Raw genomic sequence first — 19900 nt, 5'->3', positions numbered from 1 at the left:
TTTAGGTTTTTATAAGTCTGTGTAAAGGTACTTTGACTGAGTTGAGGAGCTGCTCTTCAGTTCTAGTTGACTGCTATAGACATATGTAAAGTGTGACAAAATGTCTTTAAATTAGTAAGAAACAGCACCATCTAGTGCACAGCAGTATATTGCCCATAAAACAAAAAAATGATCTTTGTCCAAATATCAATCAGTAGATGGCTCTTGATTCTATAAAGACTCTTAAAGATTGATCAAGCCTATTTTACAAACAGTATATCTATGACAGGCAACTACAACTGAAGAAGAGCTCCTGAACTCACTTGAAACTTTGAAAGCACTTTACAACAGACTTGACTTAAATACAAAATAGTATTTTAGTTATTACAATAACAGGGCTCGAAATTACCTGGTGCTAATTCTCACCCCGGGTGAGTTCTGTCCTAGGCTAATCCTCACCCTGTCAGGCCAATTATCACCCCAGTACTCTTCTGGGAGAGTGAACATTAGCCTGGGACAATTCTCACCCCAGTACTCTGTACATAGCATAATTGTTTTCATTGTAGGATAACTAATCTAAGCTAATCAGCTGTAGGACATATTTGTGAATGCACTGTAAAAGATACAGGAAAAAAGACTGACCAAAAAAAACCTTCACAGCCCTGGGCGTGAGAATTATCCTGACAGGGTGAGGATTAACCTTGGACAGAACTCACCCTGGGTGAGAATTAGACTAGGATCATTTTCATGGGGGTGAGGGAATTAGCCTGTAACACCGGCCATGCGGCCGGGATGACTCTCAAAATATATGTGTATTGATGGCCAGTAGTGCCCTTTCAGCTGCAGCAACTAGAGTCAACAATATTAGATGTTTGGATCGAAACAATAACATGATACGTACGTGTTAAATTGTATCAGCGGAAAAAAAAAACAAACAAAAAAAAAATAACGAACTCGACCCTTTCAAGCAGATGGATTTCTACCGTGCATAAAAATAATAATGCCATCTCAGAAAACAAATAAATAAATAAATTAAAAAGCCAGGTCAGTTTTTTTTATTTATTTATTTTTTTATTTTTTTACTGTAACTAACTTGAATGTTTCAATTGCCGTTATCCACTTATTTTAATGTATTTATTTTTTACCGCAACTAAAACGATATGAAAAACTATTCTACATTGTACAACAGTGTTGTTTATTATTATTATTATTATTATTATTATTATTATTATTATTATTATTATTATTATTATTTGTCCATCTTATGATAAAGACTCGTTTTTTGTTTTTTCAACAATAAATGTAACACAGCAGTCATTTTTTTGTACGTTATACTCGCTAACGAGATTTCTGAGTGAGTTTAGTTATATCTGCTATTAAATAGTCCCTCGCAATTGCGCGAAAAATACTTGCAGATTTTTTTAATGGATAGCAAAAAACGAAAAAGTTGTGAATTTCTATTCAGTGCATACACACTATCTGTAGTGCAATGAGAAGTGTGGCGGGATTTAGTGCAAGCATCAGCGTGAAGCAATAATATGCAAATAAGTACAATTGTCTTGAATAAATTAAACGACGTTATTGGCTAAACAAGATCACATGATCTTCCAGTAACAATTTGCTTCTGCATGGTAGGGTAAATCACCTCTGTAGAACAATCAATTTCGTGGCTTTATTTTCTTTAAAATCTAAAAATGTGTCTCTTTGGCAAAGGCGATCGTTCCTATAAAGCCCTGGAGTTTAATCTAAAATCGGAGTGGAGATCAGTTGCGTTGGATCTTATCAACGAAGGGACAGCATGGCAAAAAAAAAAAGGAAAAAATTACTCAGCAGTAATACTGATTTTTTTACTTGCTGAATGATACATTACATAAAGCTTCATTTAAAGGTGAAATGTTATTGTTCTGATTTATTAATACTCATTAAAGCCATTGCTGCAGAAAATATATATTTTCTCTTTGCAGATTTTTGGACATTTTATTGCAGATTTCCGTGGGGACTTATTAAAATGAACAAAAACGGTCCTGTACATTAGCGATAAAAGCCAATGTCTGACTTAACGCAGGGAGCTATGACCTCGCAGGCTCAAATCTAGGCTGCTGGTTGAATGAATGAATAAATAAATAAATAAATAACTAAATAAATAAATTCCTGAATAAATAAATAGTGGTTATTACGTTAAACTGTGTTTCTTTATGTGATCTATAATTAGCTTTATATATGAATCCTAAGCAAAAATGCATAACAGCCTACACTTTGGCCTTGACTTAAGCTTAGTGGCCTTGGTGTCCTCTACAAATTTATTGAACCGAAGGTCATTTTGGCCTTGCCCTTTTTGTTGTGAATTTAGAGCCCTGCGCTACTCTTTAACTTATCTTCTTGAATGGTTTAAAGAACACTTTTTGGCAAGTAACAGCTAAGGCAGAGGAGGTTGATATAAATTTTGGAAAGTGTTACCTCATTTCACGGAATTATATACTTCTCAATTTACTAAGTGTATTAAGAAATCATTGGTAATAACTGTAACTCTCTTCTAGACTTCGGCAATGTCTGTTTGCAAATACCTAGAGGCTTTTCTTAATCAAAAATACGTATTTTTTTTTAGAAAACAGCCTGAGGGCTCCACTTGCTGTAAGCACTTAATCACAGGAAATGCTGTGTGGGTGCATGAAGACAGCCTTTCTGGGACAGCAGACACAATAAGAACTTCACACCAACCTACTGCAGAAACTTGGAGGCCATAAATAACAATTTATTCGAAAAGGGATTGGAAAAAAACAACGTTTTTATATTACTTTATACAACAGTATACATAGAGTGACAGGTGATGAAACTCAGTGGAAATGTATGGCAGCCTGCGGCTTGCAGGCATTATAACTACGTTTTGGTCACATTTTCAACCAAAAGGGGCAAATTGTTTTCATTATAATGTCAATATCTATTTTTTTAAAAACCTTTAAAAAAGAACAGAAAAACAAAACTCACCTGCATCGTTAACCATTTTGACTTTGCTGGAGTTGGGTGTTGCGTCAGGGGGCACTATTGACCGGTTTTGTGCCATTTTTGGTCATGTGACCTCATTTGCCAAGTAGGCAAGCAAAGTGAGAACCTTCTTCTATGAAGCGTAGCACCAGATGTCATGTTGTAAAATGAAATGCATGTTTCCGATATCATATGTTTCTTTCCAAACTGCACATTTGATACCTATAAAGTGAATGGAAGTGCAAGACAGGAAACATTTATGAAAGTATTTTGTTAGCTACAGTACAATCATTTTATGCATTCATTTGAAAATGTCTTTCTGTATAATCTAAATAAATGGTGTGACACTTCCAGGGAAAAATTAGGTGTTCAAGAACCTAATTAGACTTTAGATTTACGCTGTGCCCAATGGTTACAAATTGATTATGCTATTCTGGGGGCTCCAAAGGCAATCTAATTTCATGCTTTTGAATGACCTGCCACATTGAACGTTGTTTTGATTGAACCATTCTGCCATGGCTCAGAGCTGACTGAAGAGATGGGAAGCACTGTAAAATGAGTTTCATTATAACAAGGTCAGCGAATAGGAATGCCATTGGCTTTATTAAGTGCAGCACTCCTTTGTAAGACGAAAGGTAATTTTACTGGCTTTTAGACCGCTCAGTGAAACCAACAATTGATATTGTATAGAAGTTTTTTTTTTATTATTATTAAACTTTTAGACTTTCAGTTAGAATATATGTTTTTTATGGGCAAGCCCATTTCAAGTAAGTGTTGTCAGTTATTCATAACATTAAAATATATATAGTAACGTTTATTGATGGTTATCAAATCATACCACTAATCGCACAGACAGCATCTTTGAATAGCATCTTCTGTATAGAGAATGTTATTTCTTTTTCCATCTTAAATGTGAACTCCCTTACCTTCAAATAAAAATACTTGCAGAAATACATTTTCAGAAACAAACTTGTCTATTGTCATTCTTATTTTTCCCAAATAGGCCTGCTTGACGATTTTTGCTCATTTTAAGATATTTTCTCTTACATCCATTTTTAATGTGAACGCCATCTCAAAACATCTTTAGTCTTGTATGTTGTTAAGCATAATGAGATGTAATCAATATTATAAAAAAGATGATTGTTCAAGGAGGGCATTCACATTACAAAATGTAAAACTTACCTTAAAATTTGCAAAAGTGCGCTTACACATTGTAGGTTTCAATGCACATGGATAGGTGGCAATAGACTAGTTAATTTCTGCAAATATACTCGAAGGCAGTTGCATTGAAATCACCAGTAAATATTTTACTGTGTCCGTTAGAATTACACATAGGATAACCACAACCTCACAAAACGGAAATACAAAATTAATTAAATGTTTTGATTGTCGTTTAGTACCCATAACACACATTATTTATACTTGAGTCAATGAAATTAAAGCGCAACGATAAGACAGCCCATACAAAGAGGGCTGTAAGGTCTGACACAATGTGCTTTTAAAAGTATATATTATATTACATTTCTTACCTATTTATGTTCCTATTATGTTTGTTTTTTATTATTCTCTGTTGGTGTTTATGCTTCCTGACTGACTCTTCCAGTAAAAATGTTAGTTTTCAACCATTGATTCTGCTCCTAAAAGCTGAAATTGTAAAGTGAAAATAAAAACAAACTGTCCACTAGGGGGCAGTTGTAATTTGATTTGCCTCATCTGAAACTGATATTGTATAAGTATACATTTTTCCATTATATCTCAGAGACAGAAATTGCACTTTTGGTAAATTCTTTATATTTATTTTTACATTATTTACATATATATATAAATAATCAGGTGCACAACTTCCCTGCTTTAAAAAGTACAAGCCTTGGCAGAAACACAATACAGAACTATATGAACTCCACATTACAGGATATTAAACATTGAAAGTAATTTCATATTAAATGGTATAAAATATACCTAATGGTTTTATCAAAGCACACTTTGTACAGAGTTAGTAGCAGTGGAATCTGCAGCTACTAAAAGAACCTGATAAGTGTGTTACAGGACCATTTCAGTAAATCAATTTAAAGGTATTAGGCAAACATTCTGCTCTTACATTTCATTCATCACAATCAAAAATTACTGCGAGTTCCTTTTTGCAACACATTGAGTTTGTCCAATGAAGTTGTTATCACTTGTATTCACTGACAATTAATCATACACATTTAACAGATTTTGGAGTATACTATTTTTATGCAGGGAAGTCGTTTTAATAATAAATTTATGTTCATTCATTTAATGTTATATACATTTGTTTATTCTGCAACAGATAAATACCTAGTTTCCAGTTGTTGGGGTTACAATACAGTTGCATAACAATTTGATACTCTTAAAAGTTACTAACAAGACAAAAAGGCTTAATTAATGCTGTGTATTGGATATTTAAAGTGTGGGGCATTCTCACTAAATTAACAAGTCTGAAACTGATTGCTTATATTTAAATAATGCGAGAGTCTTTATCATTTGTAGGTCAACAGCATTATCCTAAATATTTCATAGTAGTATTTAGCAACCCCTCCTATGTTAAAGTTCTAATACCTACTGGCCAAATCACGTAGAGGGCAACAGACCCCAACCTTTTAAAACATAGTGCTGTAGTTTAAATAAACACACAACTAACTGTAGGAATGTACATTTTATTAGACATCGCATTCATATATAAAACGGAATTCTGAACTTTTTGCACCTAGTCATTTAAATACAGACACATGAACATCTAATATCTATAAAATCCAACACTTCAGTGTGTCAAAGTAACACTGTAGACAAACAATATCATGACCCATCACCCTTCCCTAATGAGCAATATGTTGCCCACACTAAACAGGACTAGTCAGCAACAGAGCTCACTGACCACAGGGGAGTTTAAAAGCAAGTTAATTAAAATAAGATAGGCTTTAGATAGTGTTTATACAAATGTATAAACACTATCTAAAAGTTGACCATGTATGCAAATCAGGCTACATTGATACAATACCCAACATGATTAAAATAAATTGACAAATTCATTGTAGACAGAATTAGGAGCAATATATACTGCCTGAGTATTTACTATATAAAACAAAATTGCAAAGTTATGTAGAGCATCCAGTTAGTACTCCCTGTTTATTTCACCTAAAGTGAGAAATAGTGAATTAGTGAAGGAGTCTTACAGTATTGGTGCAGTTTACTGTCATGGCTTAACTACACGTGAGCCAAGCGTGAAATCAACCAATCATGAAATAAAAAAGGGAGCAAAGTCGATAAGGAATGTCAGTTTTAAAAAGACAGAACGAGTACAGTATTTTGCTAACACTGCAAAACAGGATACATTAACTTACAAAACCCATTTAAGTCTTACCCTTTGCTCTTCCACCAAATGAAAACAGCATTTAGATTATCGTCACTGGTTAGGAGTTCAGGAAGCCACACTCCAGCAAGTGTGCTGTGCACATGTATTGTTGTACAGTAACAGATTCATTTGACCTTGCCATTGTATCTATCCCCCCAGGCAGACATTAAAAAGATGCAATTAGTAACATTGTGCAATACAGAAATACATTTTTAGTTCCCTAAAAGATATAGTAAATAGTAAATTGAATAACAGAATAATTAGAACCACACTTACAAAAATGTAGTGGCTAACCAACGCCAAAAAAACTAAACTAGATGGAAAGGGGTGCAAACATGTTTGATGGCATGATTAGTTTCAATAGCAGCCTGTTATACTTGGAATAATTGGGCTCAAAGTAACCCACTGCCAACTCTTCCAATGAAGCCACCACACTTTCTAGATTAAAATTTTTATTGTTTACTAGAGAAGTCATCCATGATGGCAATCCAGTTTAAACTTCTGACCTTTTTATACAAATCGCAAACGATGTACAGGAATACAGGAGATAAAATTGCACTCTTTTTATAAAAAAAAAAAAAAAAAAAAAAAAAAAAAAAGCATTTAAAAAGTCAGATACATTATATAAAAACAACAAGTTGAGACATTTGACCTGCATTAGTCTCAAATAATCCAATACGATCCACCGATGTGATCGAGAAAGGAGGCAAGTGCTGAATTTGTTAGTTATCCAGATTGACACCAAGACATATCTTATTGGAGAGGTAGAACTTCTGGTGGAGTTATTAGGGATACACTCAGATACCTGCAGTTAAAAAAAAAAAAAAAAAAAAAACACCCATTACTAGAAAATGACAGTATCACCAGCATTTGGGAACTGCTACTGGGTTGGTCACTTTGTGACCAAGTAAAACACAATCCAATTAAAAGCACTGGAAACTTACTTTGAGCTCTTGTATTTCTCTCTTATTGCTTGCTGTGGCCGACTTTCAGCACCAAGATACATCTTGTGCAGATCACTCAGACAAGGCACAACTTCGACCACAGTGTAACCAGTAAAAGAAGTCAAGGATTCAGGCTGTTGGGGAGGGGGTGATGAAAGAGGAGAAATAGTCTTGGTATAAAAACACATGTAAAATTTAGAACATACAAAAAATATATAATAACCAGTCGAGTACAGATGTCCTTTATACAGATTAAACATTCAAATGTGTCCTTAATGCTGGTTTGGTTTCCAAGGGCTGGCTCAACTTACAAATTAACTTACCCAGAATTTCCTGTTAATTGTGTAGTTTGCAAGACAGTATGCAGCTGCAGCTATCTGGGATGGAAGATACTTCAGGAAGGGATCAACTTCCATCAAACTTAGTTCCGCCACGTACTGGAAAAGGAAGAAAGTGAATTGGTTTCATAGCTCAAAACATGTAGTTTTACCCATTTGATGGAGAACTAAGTTTGCTTACTTTAGGAGAAGTGTTTAAAAAGGTCCTGTGTTCTGGCTCCAATATACATACAGCAATGATTATATAGATCTCAAACGGCATTAAGAAATCTTGAAAAACTAGCCTGAAGAGACCTCAAATTCATAGATACGTGAATGAAATCGAGGCATCTCAATTGACTGGATATGTTTTGCTAGCATTGTAGGCCAAACTCGGATATAGCTAAACCATTAAATACCTATGAACAGCAAGTAATTGATCTTAAACTGAATTACAGATATCTGAAAATGCATTTTAGATCTCATTTAAAAAGACTTCAGGAAATCATTCAGAGCTCTACAATGTATTCTAGAGATCTTCAAAACTTTTGATATCTAGAAATGAGGTACCTATAAAATGAATTTGAGATCTCAACGTGATAAAACTTTGGCTTGCCATACAAGTTTCCTGGTATGACACGTTACAGCAAACAAGCCATTTTTGTATTGGAGCCTTTTAATACATTATACAGTCAGTTTTAAAAACTACACTATGGCTGACACATCCTGGACCCATGACAAAGTCTACAAAACAAGTTTCTTACCAAAGCTAGGTTTTCAGTCTTGCTACAGACATCTGTCATCTTCAGAAAAGAGTTTAAAAACTGGTTGATTGTAGGCACAGTCAAGTCAAAAGCTAGAACCTTCAAGAGCAAGTGCTCCATACGCAGGACTTGTTTCTTTGTGTAAGTGTCATCTGTGATGTAAACAAACTCATCAACCTCTGGTGGATAGATCTCTTCATATTTCCTGGAGCACAAATAAAATATATCTAGTCTGTAGTTAAGCTTTATGGAAGACATGGTCAGCAAGCGGTTGGATCAAATTGGTGCTTCTACAGTGTAAAGGGCAACAGATGTTGCCAGCTTGTCGCCTCGCGAGACCACCCTGGGCAATACTTCTCCCACTTAAGACGAGGTTTTATTTAATACCAGCCAATCAAATTTGACAGTGTCACAGGACGATAAGGCTAGATCATAACATCAGACAGTGTCTAGGACATATTACGATTCCTGCATTTCATCCGATTAATTATATTTAGTCTATAGATATGCAATATAGTCTGTATATAACCAAACATTGTCCAATTACAATATTGGAGTTATGGATAGAAATTCTACATGTAGTGTATTATATTTATTTTTAGATACAATTTTGCTGTGTGCAGTATGCCGGTTATTCCTACATCAACCCCAAATCATAACATCTTTCACTTCAATAGTAAACAAAGTGAAAATTTGTTTTAATTATATACGATATATTTGCCTTCTTGCTCTTGAAAGCCTGGAATCAAGTACAGTATTACATTGTTTAGGATAACAAATACCGATATTTAGTATGTTTGGCATATTAAATATGTAGACCTAAAATTCTACTAATGTACAGCTTATTTAAAAGCAACTACAAGTTTAATGTAATTTGTATATTTTTTGTAGTCTTCCTTCACAGCATGTTTACGTCTCATGACGAAAGTGCAGTGCAATTGGGTTGTATTACGTTGTTGCCAGCAGGCTTGTCACCTGTGTGACCACCGCAAGTGGCAAGGCTACAAAATGTGCGCCTCTTGTTGCCATCAACAAAAGTTGCCTGTGTGACCAGGCCTTGAGAGGACATTGCATTCTTGTTACATTGACTGCAATGCCCTTTTATGAGCAGGTCAAAAAACATCCAGGTTCTGCATTATATGAATGTTTACTTACGAAGCCAGAAGGACTGCTGCCGTCCCAACTAGCTGCAGCTTTCCTCTGAGAACAGCCATGCAGGATAGGAATCTGTCCAGGTAATTTACTGCCAGATACAGCGTCTCTGAATGTAGTTTGTACTCCTCACCAACCTCCACAAGCCAGTCCACCAAGATTATACGCATGCTGTTTGTGATGTCTGGCTGTTTCTTCATGTAACTGATCTTTGGTCTAAATCTCACCTAAAAAAGGACAACATTTTACATACCACGTTGTTTTGCTATAACAGATCGAGAGCCTTTGAAGCGGTACATACTTCGCTTTCACGTAGATACTGATGAATGTCCCCAGAATATTCCACTACTGCCAGGAGGTCAGCAGGAGCACTGCAATCAGGTTGGGAGTGCATGGAAGCATCCATACAAGAACCAGCTAATGAGAAATTTAGTGCAAAGTGTCAATTGTGTACAAGTAGTGCAGACATGATAGTACAGTGGAAGTCAGGCTACATACACACAGCAGCAAATCACTCTACGAACAGATTAAGTTACATCCATATTATATTTTTTAAAAAAAAGTCAGGTGCCAATAGAATCCAGGTTATTTTGTACAGTATGCTGTACTGGAGATAGAGATACAAGCATGCAATAAGAAAGCAGAACTAACCTAGATTGTAAAAAAAAAAAATAATATCCAAGCTCTTTGAATTTTGCAAGAGAGCAACCCATGTTTACCTGCACTATACTCCAAGAATAAGTTAAAGTCTTTGTGCTGCATTTCAAAGGTGTCTCCATACCACCTGGTATGGGTGTCCCCTTTTAAGCTGGGGATAGACTTCATACTCTCCTCATGGTCATCCACGTAGATCTCAAAGCCAGCAGAAGAGGAATAGGTGGGTATACAGGCAGGAAAATTTGCAGCTGAAGGTAATGTATTATCCAAGTCAGAGCCATTCTTGGGATAAGATGCCCCCTAAAAATATATTAATAGTTACAGTTAATAGAACTGTATTAATAGAACAGTTGAGGGCAGAGTCAGTCTGGTTAAGATAGAAGAAATGTTTGAAGGTACACAAGTTTTTCCTGCATGTGCATTACTTTATTTTGGAATGGCCAAGGGGTAATGTTACATGTTTGCTGCATTTGATTCACCCCCACCCCCCAAACTAATGGGGAAAAAAAAAAAAAAAAAAAAAAAAAAAAAAGCAGCCACTTTAAATCCAAGTGCCTGAGCCAATGAAAAAGCTCAGACACGTGACTGATAGTAACCAAGAAATTCAGGCCATTGTTCTTATTAAAATAAGTGTTCCATTCTAAAGTGCTTTAAGTTGATGGGTCTATCAAGACAGTAGAACAGGAGTTAAAAAACAAAAAAACCCACACACTACAATAAAGCCTAAACGAGGCCGACAACAGTACAGATTTCGGTTCTTACCTGAGCAAATGATCTCTTGTGCTGATCATTTTCACTCAGAACCCCCAGTACATTCCTTTGTTGAGGTTTTGGAGCCACTTGTGGCAGAGCAGCTTCCCTCCTATAGAAAGCCGCTGCATTTATGTTTTCTTGGTTGGTGAAGCTATTAAGGCTCATTTTCAAATGATCAGCTTTAAAAGAAAATAAAACAAACGTTTAGCCTGGTATCAAATCGGTCGTCTTAAAAAAGGTAGAGTCGACCATGGTTGTACTGAAAAGTGGCTGTGCGTACAACCAAAATGATGCGCATTCATATTTGAAAACTCCTTAGCTAGAACGCCAAATCTTACAGGTACGTCTTATTGTACGAGTGCTTGCACTACTGACATGTAGCTGTACTGACCCCAACAATAATTTAACAACTCAAATATAGCTCCGTTCTACCCATAAAGCTAGACAACATATGCAGGATTTTATTTAGGATGACAAATATTATTCATTCCCCATAGTAATGGTTGATCGTAGCAAACACACGTTTCTGAGCAGTCTCTGTTACCTATTAAAATCCCACCACATCTCACGTTTAAGCAAACATACTTAAAAGCACTGCATTTAAAAGACAACGAATCACATTAAAACGAACAAAACAAAATTATAAATTCAAACCAAAACAATTACAAATTCAAACCTGTTGTGTGCGACTAAGATAATGCACGCCCTCTTTAGCCACAAAAAAATTTACAATTCTCAAAACCTGTACTAATTACGGCTTTCTGCTCCGTACTTTTATTCCTGGGGAAATTACTTCCAATTAAATCCGTGTGGTTTAATCAGCTCTTTCTCGTAGGTAAATAGTGAAATCAGCTGTTGTGGATTCATCAATCCCACAATACCAATAATTATTTTCAATCAACCCGCCTCTGGGAGATACAGCCAATCACATCCAACGACCGGTGCACGTGCAGCCGAAACCATGGAAATAGAAAAGCTTAGATCGCTGCGTGCTGCTGCGTCCTGGGTCTGCGTCTCTTGCTTTGTCGGACACAATCTAATTACAGGCTTTTGTTTTTCTCTATGGTGACAAGTTGATTACAAAATGCTGTGGATGAATCCTTGTTTGAAATGCACTTCTTTTCAGTTGAGTTTGGAAAGGTTAATGTACATTGCTTAACCACTTATTTACTATCATTAACGTAAAGAATGTAAAGTACTAAAGTGTACTCATGCATCTGGGAAGTACCGTCCACTGTACCGTTTTCAAAGTCAATTTACGTACAGGTCAGATGTGTTTCCAAACAATTTAAGCACATCTGAGTCACTAATTTAGCATTAACAGTTGCAACATTAACCGTTTTAGTTCCCATTCATAGCCACGTTTCTGTCAAGTGCTCAGGAACCAGTGGATACATATTTATTTTACATCAGCACTGCTTTCCAGCACACACACAACAGCTCTCAAAGCATCTGAACAGAATAGATTAGATAAATACACTGAAGTGCTATCATAACACATGCACATTACCCTGTAGAAACACAAGCAGAACCTTTAGTAAAACACAGCTAGCAATAGCAGCAAAATGGATACTGTGCAGGTCTTCATGGATAGCACAATTGGTACTGATGATTCAGCACTGCACAGCAGAGATTCGTTTATTCAACAATGACGTGTATCATTATATAGCTGCTCTTGTGTTAATCCTAATAGTATAAAACTACTATCTGTGTGCTATTAAAATTAGCTTATTAGGAAATAGCCTTCTTTAATATGTTAACAACTATTTAAAAAATATATACTGCATGGGGAACTGCACAGTACAAGAAGTCTGACATGTTTTTAACTTGGAGAAAAAAAATGCAATATTATAAAACTAATAAGAAACCACTTGAGTTCAGGTAGAAGCAATTGCATACATGTTCACCGTTGTTTCGGGTTCGTTTCATACTATTCATTGTTTTTCTGCTTGTCAAACAGAGCCACAATTGGCACTGATACAATCAGAACAAATAAACAGGCCTGTTGTTGAATTGGAAATTATTTTAGCATGTACTGTAAATGGAGAGTATGCCAGAGTGTATGGCCATGGTTAGCAAATAAGCCTGTAATATTGTTTGAAGGAATACGTGACCATAACTCAATTCCATCAGCAAAACAGGCATGTATATTTCCAGTTAAGACCAGAATGTCATAACCCCATAATGTCATCAATGTTGAGATAATTCGTATGAAATGAATCAGTAATGTTAGGGACAGTAATGCATATGAAATGAATCAGTAATGTTAGGAACAACCCATTTGCTACATAGTGGAGGTGATTCTATTTTTGTTTAACCCTTGTAGAAACTGATGACAGAAATACCAAAAACATCAGCTATGAGGCTCTCGATGCAGGATTGGATGGATAATGTAGCATAGTTACACATTTTCAATTAATTCATAATTAAACAAAGTGATAGATTCCCCATGAATTGCAGTTTGATCAAGTTGTAGGGTTGAATGTCTACCTGCAAACATGAACAAACAACTCCCAGGATTTTTATAATCAGCCAAGTGCTGAGGCGTGAACAGGCAAATAAAAGAGCACTTTCAAAAGTTGTGAATGGCTGGCTGATTTCAGACAATTAAAAATACAAGCAACAGAAGTTTATGAAAGGAGACTCCTCCCATCCACCAGCTGTGTGAACCTTGGTTCAGTATAATTACACAACTAATTATCATGGAAGATTGTACCTCCCTGCCTCCACCTCAGCCTCAGTCTGTGGGAGGGTGTTTGGCACTTGAGTACTACCAGATTTATAATTGCAATGCAAAGCTTTTTTTTAACACATTAATTGTTATATAGTAGACTTGTTAATCTGAGACCCTGCTCATAATAGTGATTTGTTCATATAACTGATTGTAATCTGTGCATTTTTGAAAATGCTTTGTTTAAGTCTATGAGTTTGGTGTCTACAGCTGCTATCAGCCTGCATTTCATAATAAGTAATGAAGTGCAAACACACACTAGGATTACTTTTTAATTCTGATGCCACTATAACAGCTTTTTAAAAAAAAAATGTAACATAGTATTATGAATTGAACTCCATTAGTATACACATTAAACAAACAAATGAAGAAGGATTATTCTGTTTTCAAAATGCACTTGGGCAATTCGTAAAAATGATGTTATAACCATATGGTGGCAAACACCTTTAATTCACAGTAATGTCCAATCATAACCCAAGTAATGACAAACAACTCAAAATAACATGTGAACATATGTGCATGTGAGCAATCCATATAAAACACATCCATGTGCCAGTGTGAGCATCTTTCGGCGATAAGTAGAACACATTCATTATTATATTCAGTATTGTAATTTAATTTACTGCGCAGTTTAGTGCAGCAAAGCTACGTTAAATTGCAGCTTTTTTACACTGCTATTATTTATACCAATAGACCTTTTAATTGCATATGGTATGTGAGACATATTTCTTTATGATTGGAGAGCTGATTCCTAGGATCTGATACACAGCTTGGCCTTGGCCTTCTGTCTCTTAGACTGGCAGTTAATGAAACATTGGCTTTGCTGTGATTAAATTTAAAACCAGGGGATTTTACGGTTGTCTTTTCGCTTGTGGGAGCTTTCATAAGATAGCTTGGTGTTAATGTCATTCACTCAAAAACAGGTAATTAAATTGTAGGGCAAGCTTGAGTCTGACTTCAACAGATTTAATAAGAGAAACGCATGCTTGAAAACCAGCATTTTGCACTTTGAAAACAGAAGGCTAGATTCTGAAAGCTGTTCCCCAGGAAAGAAAAAAGCTGGCAATAAAATCACTTTTTCTTGTTTATCTATAGAAATGTTCAGCCTTTTTTCTTGCTTTTATTATTTATATTGCTCAAAAAGTGAATGAACTGGTTCAAGAACTGTAGAAATCAAATGACAGCATGATGAGAATCACAGTGAGCGTGGTACTTTCATTATAACAAAAAACAGTATACTTCCTCTGAAATAGGGAACGTGAACACAAAATACTGTAAGTAGTCATCTTTGGTAGTCTTTAAGAGTTTAGGATTGACACAGGTTTTACTTATTTTGTTTCAAGAGTGTTTTATTTATGCATAACAGTTAAAACCTAAAATCAGTAACCCTACATATAATAGTACCACACGTATGAACCTTATGAACCTAAATTAGTAATAGACTCTTCAATCCAATCATTGACTTAGTGCCAAAAACAAACTTCCTTTGGTGCTCCCATAAAGAAACCGTTTGAACATTTTGCTTCAGCTGGGTGTTTTTCATCTATCAGTGACAAAATCCATATGGGGAAATGAAGGGGTCTTGACTTGTATCTGGGCACTGGTTAATAGTGTGGTTACAATTCTGGTTACTCAAGACAAGTCAACCATTATCAGTGTCAAATAACATGAACTGAACAATCCATACAAAAAACATAAAATGCGTAACAGATGTGCGGCATCAGCACTTCATCGGCACCAGCATGCCTAGCAACCCACTGTGATTGTGTGGCACAGGTACTTCCTGTCAAATACAGAGTAACCCTCTTCGACTGCAATAACAATGACTGAAAGACAGACTGTTGATGACGTGCTTCGCCACTTAGGCACAGGGGCATACCTTAAACCTGACAACAATCAGGGGATTAGGTAGTGTCTCTCGGTATGCATGTTTGTTTTCCAGCGACAAAACAAATGAAGTGATCATTTTACAGCTCTTCAGAAGAACCGCACTGATTCATTCAAGCTGCTCGTGTCCCATTTTTTATCTGGAATTCTTTGAATTTTACCAGTTCAGGACACTGAAAAATATTTTACCAGTACACACGTATACTAGGTAAATTAGAAATGCTCATAATAATTGCTTTCAGTTCACCTCAAACTCATAATATTGTCAGCCTGTGATAAAGACAGTACAGCAGCATTTAAATAATAATAATAAACATGAAATCAGTAATAGTTGTTTGACTACATGAACTCCCATGGTCCCACCCCCCTACCACACTTTTCAATGTTTAGTTACAGTGAAAAGAAATCATTGTAGTTAATGCTTTATTCAGTCACTGGATTGTATATTATTATTTATTTCTTAGCAGACGCCCTTATCCAGGGCGACTTACAATTGTTGCAAGATATCACATCAAGATGGAAAAAGCTGAACGATGAATTACATTAAGCGGAGGAGTTACATGGCTTCTTATGGTGATTTTTTGTGATGAATGTTTTTGCAGTTAAGAGGTTCCTAGGGTAAATTATTTTTCAAGCAGGTGATGTCAACTGTGCCATTAGTGTGAATAAAATATGGTAGAAACTCAATATGGTATGGTTGAGGTGACGTAGCTAACAAAACTCGCACTTGGATTGGCTGAAAGATGCTCAGCAGGTTAGATTATGCTTGCTTTCCATTTTCTTTGGCACTCCAACCTTCAAATACTGTCACGTCTTTGTTGAATATTACATTAAGCAATGGAGGTGTGACAATTATGTTCACATGATGTCACGCATGATGTGTGGTTTGGCCAAAAATGTGGTTAGGCTGTTATCCCAGGTGTGACATTATTTCAGGAAGCATGAAAATAATTACTAGATGGGCCTTCATCTGTAGTAGGCTATTTGGAAAATGCAGATTAAACCCGCTGAATAAAATATACATAATGATCACACTGCTGGGTGCCAGGTCAATTCATCAGACTTGATTTTGTCACAGGTCTTCAAGGATGTTTGTCTGTCCATGTGTGTGTCTCTGACATGCTTGTTAAAATTGTATTTACTACAAATATCTGTTCTGAACGACCCAACTGTTTTGTATGAGCGAGTTTACTGTACCTTTTATTTATTAATAGCAATAAAAGTAAAACACATTGACTGTGTCTGATATGGATCTCTGTCGGTTGCCATGATAAAATGACCTGTTGTTATCTGTTAACTATCTCATCAGCTCCTGCTTTTGAAGAAGGGTTTTGAATTAACTGCAAGGATGTCTGTTATCTGTCAAAGGAAACAGACCAAGCTGACTTTAATAATAGGGGAGCACTGGTGGTGACATTTGAAGGGTATCAATCAGTACAAGAAGATCATTCATATCTGCAAGTTAGTGAGCAAGCTGTAGGGACACGTACAGGAGATATACAGGACGGATTTATCAGGATGGAGGGAGTGGGCATTTTATTAGGAATACTGACATTAAGATTGGGTTCAGTATTCAATGCTAATTAATAAGGTATTCAGTATTTCATAGTAATAACTGTTAATGATGATTATACAAACTGGTGGAATCTCTCTGCTATTCGCTTTTATTGGGATTCCAAATCCCTTTATCCTGCGATAACACAACGTGGTACAGTTTGAATAAATAAACTTAATAAAGGGTACATTAAAAGCACATCAAGAGCAGCTATTGATGAGCCAAATAACTGATTCAGTTGAAGTCAGACACAGAGAGACTTTTTTACTATAAAAAAATAAGGAAAGACCAAAGCACTTGTCATATAATAGCTATAACTAATCTAGTGGATAATAATAATAATAATAATAATAATAATAATAATAATAATAATAATAATAATAATAATAATAATAATAATAATAATGCACATGGAGACAACAGCCTCCCTAAAATAATCCTTGATTCTGTCTATTGTTATGAACTCGGAAGACTGTTACTTTGTACTCTCAATGCACCTTGTAGTTATCACTTACTGTAATTAAGTTAAGGTTAATATCTGATACAGTCAATCCTCTATTGTCTGAACTCAATAGGACCGGAGGGTGACCATAGAATTGAATTGTTCGGATAATTGAATTTATAACCGCAACAATGTTTATATGACTCCCAATTAAGAAACCTCCTTAAAAAGTATTATTACAGGCCATTTACCTTTAAATATCTAATATACAATTCAAAACTGTAGAGATTAAGGTCTGATTAGTGCAGAATAGCACTGCATATAGCTGGACAGGTTGCAAGGGAGCTGCTCAGATAACAGAAGTGATTGGAAAATGAAACTTTGGATAATCAAGGTAAGACATGGACACTGCAGACTTTTTTTCTTTACCAAACATTGGCTTCAGTTCACAGAGTACTGTATATTTAGATAATGTATCTGGTATCCATGACTTGCTTGGTGACTCTTGGGTCAGGCTTGGGAGGACCTAATCAGCTGGGAAGCACTCCTAAATGTTTACACACAACAAGCTAGTTAGCCTTTAGACAGGCCAGATAAACATTAATAAACATGGCAAACCAGGGTCAATTATTAAATGCATAGTATAAACATCGGAAAATCTTTTATAAGGACGATACTGTATGTGACTTGAAAGCTCACCCTTTGTTATTTGAAACATTCATAAAAAGAAATTATGAAAGTAAAACATCACTGGTTCTCTGGTCCAGTGGTACGCAAACTTTTTATATGCCACCCACTTTTCTTAGCATACATTTGTGTTGAAACAACATTATGTAGTTGCAGTGCAGAGATTCCAGTTGTATATAACTGGAAATCTGCATATTATCCACTCACCAAACCCAAAATGTTTGTTTTATTATTATTATTATTATTATTATTATTATTATTATTATTATTATTATTATTATTATTATTATTATTAGTATTAGTATTATTATTAATAATAATAATAATAATAATAATAATAATAATAATAATAATAATAATAATAATAATACATTTTATTTATAAGCTCTTTTCAAGAATCTCAAAGTGCTGTACAAGGATACACACAAAAACACATGATAATACATAAATACCACACAGAACATCAACCAAGCAACTACAAAATTATACATTAAAAGCCATAATAAAAAAAATACGTCTTTAAACTTATTTTAAACTGCTTAAATCAAGTGTAGGACCTATAGTGATAGGTTCTCTATATACATGTATTTTAAACCAGAAACCCTAATTATAATTACAAATCTTATGAAGATGCAGTTATTCTAAGATTCAATTGTGGATCAATTAGGAGTTCTACTTACACACATTCTCAAACTGAAACCAATTCATGATTAATCAGCTTAAAGGGAAGGCAAACAAGGGCTGAGATATCATGTTGTAATATGCATACAGCACATGCAGCAGCTCAATATACAAGCATTACTAAGCCCTATGACGTCATACCCAAACTGAGGGTGGTGATCACAGTACAACTGTTTGTTTATGCGCATCATTTGTTTGTTTGCTGGCGTCAGTTGGTTGCTGCCCCTGGACCATTTGTAACAGGTTGATATATTTGTCTAACATTACGTATCAGATGGCTGTATACAAACCTATCGTTTGTGATACGTGGTAACATAAAAGAAAGGAATCACTCTACTCCAAGCAACAATAACCACAAGCACTGTGGCTTTAAGAAGCTGTTTGTATTTACATATACAAGAGATCTGTTATGTTAAGTTGAATTTAATTTATTACTGTAACTACATGAATCACTTTTCTTATGACCAGAGTACAAATACATATCTGGATAGCATGACATTTATTCAAAAGGTGTTTGAATTTCATACATGTTTTATAATTTGACTTATTTACTAATTCCAGGACATAACACTATACTGAGTTTGTGTGGGTCTAATTCTTTCAATATTAATCGCAGAAGTTATTTTGGATAAAATGACACATTGTAATTGCTTTTAAGTTTAACTGCTTTTATTTTTTTCCCCGTCTTGTCAAGGGTCAGAGCCAAAAGTTCCAATAATGTTTTGTAATCAATAGAACTTTTTCTGCAGAGAGGAAGTGTCTGCAATTTGAAGTAGTCTTTCACACTGAAAACTAAACAGGAAACAAATAGATACTTTTCAGATTAACTGTAAATGTATAAATTATGATGAAAAGCCAACTTTGTGAGGCATTCACTTTATTAAAAAATTCCAGTTTTCTGGGATGTTTTGCCTTTTGAAGCTCAGCCCAATGTAAAAACAAACTGAAATTGTTAGAAAACAGTCTGTTAACCCTAACCCTAAGACCCACACTAGC

At 35.2% G+C, this 19900-nt stretch overlaps 1 protein-coding gene across 1 annotated transcript; it reads right to left on the bottom strand.

Moving 5' to 3' along the window:
• Window positions 1–5623: 5623 nt before the first annotated feature.
• Window positions 5624–11710, bottom strand: LOC117407197 (cyclin-A1-like). Its single transcript, XM_034011900.3, has 9 exons — window positions 11598–11710; window positions 10931–11100; window positions 10231–10468; window positions 9813–9928; window positions 9515–9738; window positions 8360–8564; window positions 7602–7715; window positions 7279–7412; window positions 5624–7139 (listed from the first exon to the last, which is right to left on the bottom strand). The coding sequence occupies exons 2-9, from the start codon at window positions 11084–11086 to the stop codon at window positions 7088–7090; spliced, it is 1239 nt and encodes a 412-aa protein (XP_033867791.3). The 5' UTR covers window positions 11087–11100; window positions 11598–11710; the 3' UTR covers window positions 5624–7087.
• Window positions 11711–19900: the final 8190 nt, after the last annotated feature.

The sequence above is a fragment of the Acipenser ruthenus genome, chromosome 8, assembly GCF_902713425.1.
Source record: "Acipenser ruthenus chromosome 8, fAciRut3.2 maternal haplotype, whole genome shotgun sequence".
NCBI lineage: Eukaryota > Metazoa > Chordata > Actinopteri > Acipenseriformes > Acipenseridae > Acipenser > Acipenser ruthenus.
This window is presented reverse-complemented; position numbering and strand designations above follow the sequence as displayed.